The following is a 12,836-nucleotide window of genomic DNA, read 5'->3' on the forward strand; positions in this document are numbered from 1 at the left end:
GTGGAGAGTGGAGCACAAGGGGATGTACTCTTCCAGCAGTGCAGCCTGTCAGAGGCCAGCTGCTGCAGCAGGCATGCTGCAGCCTCTGGGTCCAGCCACAGAGCTACCCAGCCTGGAGGTGACACATGCATGGCTCGTTGGTCAGCTCCCTTCTCCAAAGGGGTGCTGTCCCCTGAGTGAGCTGGAGGTGGGAAAGGGATTCCTCCATGCAACATTTGGCCCTCCAGACTTGGTGAGGAGGCAGCAGAGCCTGAGGCTTTCCGACAACTGGAGGCAGAGCCCATCGATGGAAGGGGAGGTCAGTGCCTAGCTACACACTTCCCCCTCCCAGCTGGTATTTCTGCCTTGCCCAGGCTTAATGGGAGCCAGCTGCTCACTTGAGGGCTAGTGTCCTGCTGGAACTGAAAGTGGTGACTGCATCTGTAGGGAGGAGCTGCAGCTGACTACCCTGGTATTCATGTTCCCGGTGACCTGCCAGCAGGTAGATGTCAGTGGAGTGTGTGTGGGGGGTGGGGGTGGGGGAGGGGGCGGCAGGGTTAGGTAGGTGGGACAGATCCTGGGGGACTGCAGGTGGTGTCTCTGGAGAAGAGCAGATGCTCAAATAGCTCTCCAGCTCCTGCTGAAGAGGACAGAGCCATTGTAGTGCTGTACAGTGACTTCAGCTATGCCATGTGGCTGGGTGGCAGAAAGGCCAAGTAGTGTGAGTGCTGAGGTGACCCATAACAATTGGTATCTTGGGGGTGAGCTTCCAGGGCCATAGGACTGTTGAGTCCTGGTCTGAAGCCATCTGCAGAGTATCCAGGACGTTAATCTCATGTAGGAAGCCAAACCCATCTGACCCTTTCCCAACAGAGGAGAGCCTGGAGCTGGAGAGCTTGTGTTGCATTGGCTTTGAGAGTCTGGTGCACAATTGTCCTTTTCAATATGAGGTCCAGCTTCTTCCTCTGAAGAAGGCAGTGACTGTTACCTGTTAGCAGTTCTGACTTTCTGCAGAGAATGCAGAGTGGCTCTAATAATTGGCTGGGAACCAACATCTAGTCCAGCATAATGTCCTGCCTTTGCAAGTCTGTCACATTCAGTTGTTACCTGCCCAGTAGGATGAGAGTGCTCCAGATTCACATAGCTTGGTACCCATGTGGGATTGTCTGAAAATGGGCTTCATTAGTTGCCTAACACAGGCTAGGAATTCTTGGGCCTTCAGAATCTATTGAAAGGAGGGGAAGCCATTACTTCTCCAGCTACAACCAGCCTGCTCAGGCCTAGCTGAATCTCATTCTGACTCCTGCCCAAGTGGTAGATACCTTCCTAAGGCACTGTGTGGATGAGACCTGAATGGTCATTGAAATGCCTCTCCTGAGCAGCAAATTGTGCCCATGCATGCACCAGCCCTGGAAGGTGCTTGGTAGGGAAGAAGTGCTCTCATCACCCAGCTCCTTCCGGCCGCCCCAGAGCCAAGGCTGCTAGGAAGCATGGGCATGTGTAGCAGGTCCTGCACTCCAGCTGGGCTCTAGGAGGCTCTTGCTGCAGACAGGCAAGCTGTCTCCATGCTGCATGTTATGGTCCTAATGCCAGACCCTTCTGGCCAAATGCTTCTCCTTACATCCTAGCCCTCTGGAACACCCTGGGAGCAGATGGGTTGAGTCAAGTGCCTGCTGCTGCTCGGTGGTGGTGGTGGGCTGATAGTACTTGGCTTTCCTTGGATGTTCACATCAGTGTGACTTCCACTCTGGATTGCCCTGGCCCCAATGGCAGGGAGGCAGTGTCAGCTGAAACCACTCCCCCAGTCTCCTGTGTGGCAGAGGGCTTCCTTTGGCTCTTGCTGGGCTCATCTGGCATCTCCTCTCCCTCTTGTGAAGACCTCAGCCTGCAGGGCAGGGTGGTGGCTGGCATGTTGACCTGCAGCCTGCTGGAAGTGCAGCCGCTAACCGCCCACGGCTGGCTCTCTTGGCAGCTGGACAGCACATTCCTGCCTGCGCTGTGCTGAGCACTCTCAGAATGTCAGGGCTGCAGCTTTTCTGTTGAGGCACAATCTGGAGACTGATTCCAGCCTGCAGCTGCCAGGTTGAGTCTGATTCCAGGAGACTTCTCTGGAGCAGTACTGGGGACTGTGAATTCATGCTAGTCCACCGCCAATCCCTCAGCCAGCTAGTCTGGCATCTAGGCCATGGTGCAAAGTCAATCTCATTACTGTGCACAAGGGGCCTGAGGCTGACAGCTTGGATTTTTTTTGTTAGCAAACTCTACTGTACAGTCCCCTAGAGGCTGCAATGGGTACCTTTGATTGAACCTGCCTTTGAGAACTACTAAACTAGCTCTAGTCTGTGCAAGGTGGCAAGCAATGCAAAGGGCAGTAACTAGCGCCTCTGAGGTACAGGAGTGTACAGGTATGTCTACACTGCAATTAAACCCATGGCTGGCCCATGTCAGCTGACCCCTGCTAACAGGCTGCTTAACTGCTGTGTAGATGTTTTGGACTCTAGACCCTGTGAGATGGGAGGGTCCCAGAGCTTGTGTCTACACAGCAATTAAACAGCCCCTTAACCCCAATCCTGGGAGCTGCATCACAGGCAGGCTGCAGCTGTCTAATTGCTGTGTAGACATACCCTAGGTGGCTTCCCTGGGCTGGTCATCCTTTTGAGGGACTGTTTACCCATAGGGCTGAGTAGTGGGAATCCTGTACAGAGAGCAGGTGGAGGATTGGGTTAGGTCAGGTGACTTAACTCCCCTCCCACAAACATTCCAATTTCTTCCCACAGGCTGGAGTGAGTTTTCACCTGTCCTAATATTTCCCTGGTCAGAAATCCAGGGACAGGTCTGGCTGGGTTGGAGAGCAGTGGCCTGGCTGGGTCATCTTAGCTCAGCATATAAGAAGCCAGGAGGCTAACATTACAGCTCCCAGGTGACTTGAAGTGTCAAACTGCAGCTTGGATCACTGTCTATTACCAAGGAGTTAAAGCCTCTCTCCGAACAGAAGGACAAGAGGAAAACTCAAATCTTGCACTGCACAATGCAGGGGAAGCACTTGGAGCTGCTGCAAGTGTGAGATGCTGGTTGCTGGCTCATGGGCTATTAGGTGGTAGATTCTCTACCACCTCTGCTGATACAGCCCTGTGCCCTTGGAGAAGACCCTAAAATCTATCCCTGCTGATGCTCTGAAGTGGCAAGTAGCTGTGGTGTGCAAAGCAAACTTGAGGGAACGCTGGTCTCTGTGCTCAGACAAGGGATGAAGAGCTGGGTGCCCAGAACTCTTTGCTAAATCACATCCTACAGAAACACTTTTGGGCCAAGGAAGCAGCCAAAGCTTCCACCTGGGATGAGGACCCTATTGTACTAGGTCCTGTGCAGACATAGGAATGTGGTCCCTGTCCTGAAGCTCTCCCAGTATGAGTGGGGTGGCCTCACAGAGGAAGACTCCGCAAAGCTCCTGTTTTTTGTTGGAATCATCTCTCCCAATGGCCATGGTGCAAACAAACAAATCCAAAAACCATCATTCACTCTCCTATCCAGTCCATTAGGACTGGAGCCAGCACTGGAGGATGAACAAGTGCCAAAAGTCGTTCTATACAGGAGAATCCCAGCTGGATTTGTGTCAAATGTCTAATTGTGAAGGGCTACCTCTGAAGTAGACTCTATCTAAATCCCATAGCAGGCTCTACTGGAACAAGGCAAAAGCAGCTCACCCTCTGGACTCTGCATTGGTGTCTCTGAAGTCTCTCTAGAGCCTGATCTGATGTGGCTCTAGAAATGACTGAGACAGCAGCATCCTTTTGCTGCCTTCAGGAAACTCCTTTATCCATTCTAGCCTCCCATCACTGGCTAAGGACAGGTTTGAATTTTTCTCCTTTCAGCTGTGCATCTGACTAGAGCAGTGGCTTGGATACACTTGTAGGCCCCCAAAGCTCTCAACTCCATTCGCACTTCCACTTCCTACAATGGCAGAAACCAGTAGTGTCTTGGGATATACCTACAATTTTCTACCTCCTGTTTTCAGTAAGCTTCCCTGGGAACTGACCATGTCCCTCCAGGAAAGGAGTCTGCCTCAGACTGCCCACTAGGCTGCAGCTCTCTTGATTCTAACTAGTCAATTTCTCTAGATCATAGGAATGTGGCTTTTCTCCCAGCCCATTTGTCCTTTACACATGAAGATGGCATGCACATCCTTGCTGTATGTCTGTTCTAGCCACAGTCCAAGAAACAATCCTGAGGTCTTCCTCATGGAGGTTCCTGCAGCCTTTCCCACTCCAAGCAGGGGAGCTAGTCTTCAGCAATTCCATCTTGGAGGCAGGTGCAGGCAGTAGTGGCATCTTCTGCCAGGCCAAGAGGGGGCTAGTAGGTGCTCAGAATACACTGCTCCCCTAGGGCTAAAGCTGGTGTCTCTTCCAGCCCTAGTCAGTAGGGGATGCTTGGTATGAGCCTCTGGGTAGCAGGCGAGAAGGTGGATGTCCCCAGTGCTGTGCAGGCCATGTGGGGTTTAAACTCTGAACTGGGCACACTTGCCTGGCTTAAAGCACCTCAAAGCTACTTCAGACTTGTGTGTGGATGCTGGGAGGAGTTAAGGGTGAAACCTGGATAAGAGCCCAGATTATTTCTGCAGTGATGACACACTACTCTCTGCTAGAGACTGAACAAGGGCTAGATTTAGGACCCCCTTTGGCAGGGATTGCAGCCTTGTGTACTTTGTACTTGGTCGCTGCTGCCTGGTTCTACAAGAGCCAGTCTCCTCAGCCCCCTGCAAAGGAGGCCCAGCTCCGTTCTAGGGCTGGAGCCTCTCTGCAGCAGAGGCTGCTGGCCTGGGTTAGAGTTGCACTGCACAGTAAATGGAGGATGGAAGAAACTAATTCCAGATGGTCTGGGGGAGGGACAGAGGACATGGATTATGGGACACTTGTATAAACTCTAGCTGTCCCTGTGTGGAGGGACATTTAAGGGAGGAGGACTCTGAAATGTGACATCACAGTAACTGGCAAGGAGCAGCAGTGACTGGCCCTAATTTGAATCTGTATCTGGATTCAACACCTGTGGCTCACAGGGATTCCCTCTCCCTGGGGCAGTGGGACCAGGAGAGAGCTACTTAAGAGGGAGAGGATAAGCAGCAAGGGAGGGAATTGCCCCAGGTGAAGGCTCTGGAAAGTTAGGCCCTGGTGGCTCACCACAATAGGACTGCATCTTCCTGAAGAGGATGGGCATGATGGTCTACAAACTTGTCTACACTGCATTGTAAACCAGGTCTGTGGGATGCTCAAGCATAGGCTTGGAAACACCTGGGTTTACAAGTGCTGGACCTGGGTGTTCAGCTGTGCCAACACATCCATACTGCACAACTCGGGTCTTCTGACGCAGCTCAAGCAGCAGAGCTGAATCTACACTGCAGAATGCTGGGGCTTGGAGCCCAGGTCCTGCTGTGACTCAGGTCTGACTTGCCTCTCCCCCAGCAAGGTCCTGAGGGCTTGCTGATGTGAGCCCAACAAAGGGACTGAGGCGGTGGGGTGGGCTCAAACCTGATTCAAGCCCAGGCTTGGTGTGCAGTGTAGACAGTTCCTAATGGGCTGAGGCTTGGAGTTCTAATTCCAGCTTGGACTTGCTATGGCCTTTGTCCTCCCACTGGTACCATGTGGGAAGTGTGACAGTTATTTCCTAGTTGAAACTCGCTCCCCGCTGCCCTCTGGCAATGCCACTTAAGCCAGATCCCCTGGCTGGAGGCTCTGCATCCAGTCCAGAGTCTATGGTAGGATGGGGGGAGACCCTACCATTATACAACCTAGTAGTGCCTGGCATGGCCTCTGCATGCCCTGGGCTGGTGAGCTTCCTGCAGCCTGGGAGGGACTGGAGGGTTCAGGCTTTAACTTTCACCTGTAGATGAGGAGCCATGTCTGAGTGGCTGCCATATTGTGGATGCCAGTTAGCCTTAAAATGAATGAATGCACACAACATGAAGTGACCTGAGTGTCAATGACAAGTGGGAACAGAGGCTTTGATTGCAAGCTCAACCAGGGCAGTGATGGTCCTGCTATGTCTGAAGCACCATGCATGTGACTGGCACAAGAAGTCCACTTGGAACTGGACTCATCAGCGGTTTCAAAAGGGGCCAGAGACTAACAGGGCCATTAGCCTCAGTCATCCCACTAGGCTAGATTAGAGGGGCTGTTGCAGGAGAAGAGGAGGGGGGAGGACTTCCCCCTCAGCCTCTGCTGTTCCTGTCCTGTAACCCACAGCACCCCAGTCTCTGTGGCTGTCAATCCAGCCTCTGAACTTTGACATTGTGATCATAGCAATGCTCTAGCTCTGACAATCTCAGCTGGTTTCAGCTACCACAAAAGTAACTCAGTCCAGGACCATGTGGCTGCCTGCAGTAGCTCAAGTCCACTTCCATTGCATCTCCTGGGAGTGATTTCTCTCTCTTCTCGAAAGAGGGCTGCAGGTGTTATGGCTCAATCAATGCAGAATGCTGTCTTACAGGGCTGTGAAATTCTTGGCCCAATCTCAAACCCCAGACATCCCATCTCCCTGATGGGCCAAATGAGCCCCAGATCCCAATGCTGGGAAGGCTTGGTTCTGAACTGCACTTCTTGGGCTCAAATGCAGCTTCAGTCTGCTCACCCTGCCCCAGCCTGTACCAACCTTTTAAGCTTGAAAGGCTGTTCCTGACTGACCCTATTGCTGTCAAGTAGGGGTGGGGGCAAGGCAGCAAATGTGTCAAAGGAAAGAGCATAAATTCACAGCTGAGCCCCTTGGCCTCTGTCCTCAGGAGGAGGAGCTCCTCCCGTAAGAGGATTGCCCAGAACACCTACGCCACAGGGTGGAAGACTCCTCCAGCTTTCCTGCTATCTAGCTAGATGATGCAATATGCTCAGTGACTATCTAAGCAGGGGGTCTGTCAGCCAGCCCAGTTGCAAACCCCTCCCATCAAGGGGGGCTTCCAGCACAGCCTCTGAATGGCATTTTTCTGTAGCAATCCAGTGGATTGCTGGAAAGGAGTTAATATTAGGACTCCAGTGTCCTACCTGCACAGTAAGACTTGCTGTACACATGTACACAAGGCAGTCTTGGAATCTACTTTAAGAACTACTGAGTCTGTTCTGGGAACAGCTTGTTCCTTTTGTGGAGAGGCCACAGCACAGGGCAGGTTTACTGCCTGTACCACTACCAGGCCTGGGCTCTCAAAACAACCTCCAGGAAGGTCTGTGCAGCAGGATGGAGGGGTCTGGCTTTTCAGCACTTGGGCTGGAAAATCTCCAGTTGTCTTCATCTGTCTGCGGTCGGCCTCATTCTCCCAGCATGCCAACACCCGCCTGGCACCCAGAGGTGCACAGTCTCTGCTTGCAGAGCTTTCATCAAACATGGACTAGCTCTCTTGATGCGCTTCCTGTGGCATCCCCCAGCCTGGCCTGCGTGAGAGCCAGCATAGTGACTAATACAAACCATTGCTTTCTAGCATGCCTATTGCAAGCAGCTGGCTGTAAGGGATTAGCTTGGGAGTAACTGGCTTAACCCTGCGCAGGCTGCAGCTACAGCTCTAAACTTCAAGTGAGAGCACCCCCACACATTCCTCAGACTGGAGGTGGAACTGTATTGCAGACTCTTCCAAGGTAACTTCTCCTAGTGGTGTCTCCTAGAGCCTCTACCACAGGGAAGGTGCCATTTGCCAGCAGCCTGGACACAATCATCTGCTCCTATAACTCTGCAGCGTCTCCCTTTGAAACGGACAGTTTTCCTGACGCTGCCATTCTCAGTCCAATGCTATAAGAGGCCCAGGTGCACAGTTCTAGCTCATCCTTAGCACTGATGCTTGGTAAGTGATGAGGCTGGCACCTTGCAGGGCTATGCAGTGCCAGCTGTTAGCAGGTGAATGGGCATTTAACTAAAGAAACATGGGGCAGGAGTATGGTGCTGCCCTCTAGTGGAGGAATTAGAAGGTAAAGGACCTTCTGCTAACCTGATCTAAATAGACATTCTAGCTTGGTAGTGGCCTGTGCAGTCTCTTTGCTCTTCTCCTGCCAGGATTCTAGCCTCATTTCCCCCCAGTGGAGCTGGGATTATCCAGTGACTGTCCTCTGGGAGCTTCCCCATTCAGAGTGGCACAGCCCTTCAGCTCTAGGGGCTGTGTACACTTGGCTTAGGTATGTGGCATCTCCAAGGGCAGGCTGGGAGATGACCAGCCCAAGGCAGTGGGGCAGGTCACCTTGAGACCCAGGGAATGTTTCTGTCTTCCTTATTTGCTGCATCATGGTAACGCCTTCCCACTTCTGACTGCTCCCAGGATCCTGGGTGCACCCCCTTCTCTAGGGCTGATCCCACTAGGCTGGTGCTGCAGTGTCCTCCTGCTGGGGGAGGAAGCTATGGGACATCAGGTCTTGATATTGGCCAAGGCTCCCAATCCACAAGTAGCAGCTATCCACCAGGTCATGGCTGTTCTAGAGCACCCCTCCTTGTGCTATGGACATGGCCCTCATGGGGAAACTCAGTCACAAGCACCTCTGAGTCCTAGTGACACTTGTCCATATGTCATAGCCTTGTCACTGGATCAAATATCCCTGTTAGCAGGCTGGATGAAAGCAGATGGCCAGATGCCTGTTCTGCCCATCTTATTTCTATTTCTATTTTTACTCCAGCAAAAGTTCTCAACTGGCCTCCCAGTTTACTGAGCCAGTGACTGGGAGTGGGGTTGCAGTGCTGGGTCTGGTCCACTTAGTGAAGGGGAAAGCAGCAAGTGGGCCCTGTGACTCTCAGCTGTGCCAAGGGGCATGTCCTCATCTTGTACTAGCTGTCTAAGTTGATGGGGTCAGGCTTGTCCTTCAGGTTTCTCTCCTGGGGGCAGGATTGCAGGCCCTGGTGAAATGGGTGTGTGGGTAGATGTGTGGGCATGCCTTGCCATAGGCAAGCATGAAGCAGGGATGCCACAGCAGGTGACCTATCAGTTCCATGTGCCAGGATCACTAGTATAATTACTGTGATGTACCCTGCTGGGGTCTTCAAAAATGCCAGATGGCTTGATAACCCCCAGCATCCTTGCTGGTGGCTTGAGCATCTCCTGACTGATCAGTGTTGCTCCTCTCGCAACTATACCCTAAGATTCCTTCCCTAATGCTAACCAGGGCTGCTGGGCATTGGTTCTCTACCTCCTTCCACCCAGAGTCTCTCATGTCCTTAGTTTTAAGGTTTGAGTCAGTGAGAATTTGTGACTAACTTGATGTCATAGCTCAATCTAGATAAGCAATAGGGAAACCCCCTTCCCCTCCCCCAGCTTCCTCATGAGTTGCAGTGTTAGACACTTCCTGTACAGCTGGAACTCAGCAGGCCAACTTGAGAAGCTTTCTATCCCCAAACTCTGTAGCCTGTGCATCTTGTAACAACCTGTGCGCGCCGCCTCCATGCTAGTCTGTCTTGCTGCTATCTAATGTACTTGCCCTTAACGGTGACTCCATGAGTGATCTTTTCAGAGGAGTGCATGGCAGTCAGCTGGTGGCTCCCGCTTCGTTCATAGGAAATCTTTCTCCCCAGCTCTATTAGAAGTGGGTGGTGTGAAAGGACCCCCTCACTCTAATGGTGTTGAAGTGTCTCACTTCCCAAACCCCCAGGTAAACTCCCATAGGAAACTGTTGCCAGGGCTTATGATATACAGGCCTAAAAAAGGCAGATTGTTGTGCTTGGTCTTAGACTCAAATCTGAGTGGTGTGAACAGGAGTACTCTGGTTAATGATTTGTTAGTGTGTTAAGACAAGGACTATGATGCTGCAGGTTTGACAGGCCCGCTATTGTGGGCTCCTACCAAGATGGCTTCTAACAACTCTGGATGCCAAGCCATGCTCCTGTTGTACTGATGTACTGGCAATGCCAGCCTGTGTGCCCTTGGAGGGGGCAGCTAAGATTGTCCCAAATCCAGACCACTTCCATATCTTGGCTGAACTCCATATTGGCCCCATTCCTAAAGCCAAATCTTAGGTGCTAAATGGCAGGGCCGGCTCCAGCATTTCTGCTGCCTCAAGCGTTGGGGGGGGGGGGGGGGGGCATGAACAGCAGCAGCAATTTAAAGGGGGGGGGGAAGCCACAATCGGTGGCAGCAGTTCAGCAGCAGGTCCTTCGCTCCTAGAGGGAGTGAGGGACCTGCCTCCGCCGAATTGCCGCAGGTGCCGCCCCTCTCCCTTGGCCGCTCCAAGCACCTGCTTGTTAAGCTGGTGCCTGGAGCCGGCCCTGCTAAATGGGGGAAGAGGCTCTCTTCGGCTAAAGGGCCTAAAATGGGAATAGGAGTCTTCTGACTTATCTCACAGTAACTTAAGCTCAACTGGTACAAGAGCCCTTGGTGGTGCTGGGGTCTGGATAGCTGCATGCAGTCATAATGGTAGTAGCAGGCCCTCCTGAGGGACAGCATCCAGGTATTTGGTCTGGAGGCCACTCTCCCCCATGTGCTGGGTGGAACTGGCGCTCTGTGGTGCAAAGGGGTGTTCAACTCCCAGTCTCTAGTCTCAGTGCGACATGATATCACAGTAGCAGAATGGCTTTCTCTTCCAGATGCGCTGGTATCCTCCCTCTGAAGCTACCCAGCAAGGATGGAAGTCTCGTCAGTTTTGTTAGTTCTTCAGTAAGTATGTTTGCTTGGAAGTGGGCCTGGGCCAGTGCTGCTATCTGGTCTGGATCCTTGCATTCCTGACCTCCAGGCTGCATGAAAATCTGGCCTGGACTTGCGGTGCTGCCTTGAATGGGACTTGTATATATCATTGTGGAGGGAAGAGTCACTCATCCAGGCAGAGTGGCAAGTGTTCTCAATAGCCCACACCTCTCCTACAGCATCTTGCTTAGATGATGCAGGGACTGGAGTAGCAGAATTCCCTTTTCTGTCTTCCTCTACTAACTGCATGAGTTCTGGGGCCTTCTTGTTCCCAACAGCTGGTGTGTAAATACACTGACCCCAACCCGAGGACTGCATAGGAAACTGTGGCCAAATTAATACTAAACATTGGCCTGGATGTGTTGCATTAAGGGTCTGAATGTCAGATCTGCTCACTCAGATTGCAGCTGGCTTGCAGAATCCTTAAAGGTAACTAAGAGTAAGTGTGTAAAACTGAAGATCCTGGTAGTGAACTTTGAGTCCCATCATGCCTGCTGCAAGTCCAGCACAACTATTCTCCAAACCCACTCCTTAACGTGAGTGCCTGGGTAACACTCTCACTTGGACAGAGCTCTAGCACTGCTTAATGTTACCACTTCAGCAGGAAGGAGGCAGCCTGTCACTTGCTGTGTCCTGTGGTGAGGGTGAACACACTATCTGCCCTGCAGGTAATCACAATGGCCTGGTAAATGAATTACAGGGCACACTGAGCATTGCTCTTCTCTTATGTTCCAGAGTCTCTTGGCTTGTTCCCTTCTTTGTCTCTCCTGGAGCGATGTGCCAGGGATGAAGCAATGGATCCATCAAAATCCGTTTGGTTTGTGGACACTCTGCAGTAATGTCACATTTCTCCTGGTACAGCCTTGTGGGCTTCCCTGTTAGACTGTGCATCTATCCATACCCAGCTCAGTGGACTGCATTCTGCCTGTCCTCCCCTTCCCTCCCCTCCCCTCCTAACAGATTCCCAGACTGAGTTTCTCCTTCCTGCGCCACTGAAGCCTAGATGGAGGGACTCAATCCTGGTGGTAACAGACGGGTTTGTCCCTACCAAGACACTGGTGTCAAATGAGGCCTAGCTGTACAGAGCAATACTCAGGCTGCCTTGCCCTCAACTTTATGCAGCTCTGCTGAAGGAAATGAAAGACAATCAGTTTTGCATGTTTTCTGGCATGAATTTAAAACACTTAACTTGTGTATGTGTGAGTGTATAAGTTTGTTTTAGCATTTGTGTAACTGTAGCAACAGGTCTTGGCCTAACTATTGATCCAGCAAGGTTTTTCATCTTGCTTCTGTGAAGACTTGGCTTTCAAAAATACTATCCTTGTCTCACCCCTCCTCGTCCACCTCCCCCACCCCACGTTCTCCAGTCCGACCAGAAGATTTTTGAAAAATGTTTGTTTAGAGTACAATGCACTGGGTTTCTTTTCTTGTCTGGTCTCTTCTCTGTTTTTTAAAAAAGTCAGGGTTATCTTTTTTCCTCAGACTTAGATATTTTACAGCTGTTATAACTCTTTTCTCCCTCTCTCCTCCTTCTCCTCCTCCCTCCCCCCACATCCTTCTGATTGGAGAGATTCCAGTGTTGCCAAATCAGCTATCCTTATGGGAATTCAGAACAAAAAGTACGAGTATTTTTGTACTATGTGTAATAAGGAAATATTTATGCATCAAAGAATTTTTGTGTGTTTTTTTCGTGTGCAATTATTGAAGAGAAACTGTAATCCGGTAAAATAAGTTAATGTTTAGTTAAAAGCTTGAAAGAAGTTTTTTCTGTAACAATGATTCCGTCAGGCTTAGTAAACAAACTGTGCAATTTTTGTTTTTTATTTTAGCATCTTATTGCTTGGTATTGAAGTGCTTAAGTATTATATACAACCATGGCTGTCTTGCTTGTATTAAGACTTCTGAGAATAAGTTGCTATAGAATTGCTGATCCTATGAGAATGTGAAACTGGATAATATATGAAATGCAAAAAATATACCCAGAGGCTGCTGTGACTCTTTTCTGTTGTCTGTGGTCTTTTCTTCTAAGCACCAGAACTCTCAAAGCACCTCAGCCTGAGAGGAGCCCTGTGCCTCCCCTAGGAGGCAGGTCTGCCATGCCCATCGTAGGTAAGGAAAGGGAGGCACCAGGGTTGAGTGACCTTTTCTAAGGTCACAGAGCAAGTCAGTGGAAGAACACAGGCATTCTGGTAGAAACGGACAAACTCTCAATCTTTCATGGCAGAAAGTGCTT

At 51.1% G+C, this 12,836-nt stretch overlaps 1 protein-coding gene across 2 annotated transcripts in view; it reads left to right on the top strand.

Annotated features, from left to right (window-relative positions):
- The window catches only part of RBPMS2 (RNA binding protein, mRNA processing factor 2), a 48,291-nt gene extending 35,710 nt beyond the window's left edge, over positions 1-12,581 (top strand). For both annotated transcript variants that reach the window (XR_004647345.1, XM_034783043.1), the window contains 2 exons: positions 10,507-10,576; positions 11,339-12,581. Coding sequence is in view for 1 of the 2 variants with exons in the window: in XM_034783043.1 (XP_034638934.1) it covers positions 10,507-10,569 (63 nt within the window). In the remaining variant the exon portion in view is untranslated. The remainder of the gene's footprint in view (positions 1-10,506; positions 10,577-11,338) is intronic.
- Positions 12,582-12,836: the final 255 nt, after the last annotated feature.

The sequence above is a fragment of the Trachemys scripta genome, chromosome 10, assembly GCF_013100865.1.
Source record: "Trachemys scripta elegans isolate TJP31775 chromosome 10, CAS_Tse_1.0, whole genome shotgun sequence".
NCBI classification, from domain to species: Eukaryota; Metazoa; Chordata; order Testudines; family Emydidae; genus Trachemys; species Trachemys scripta.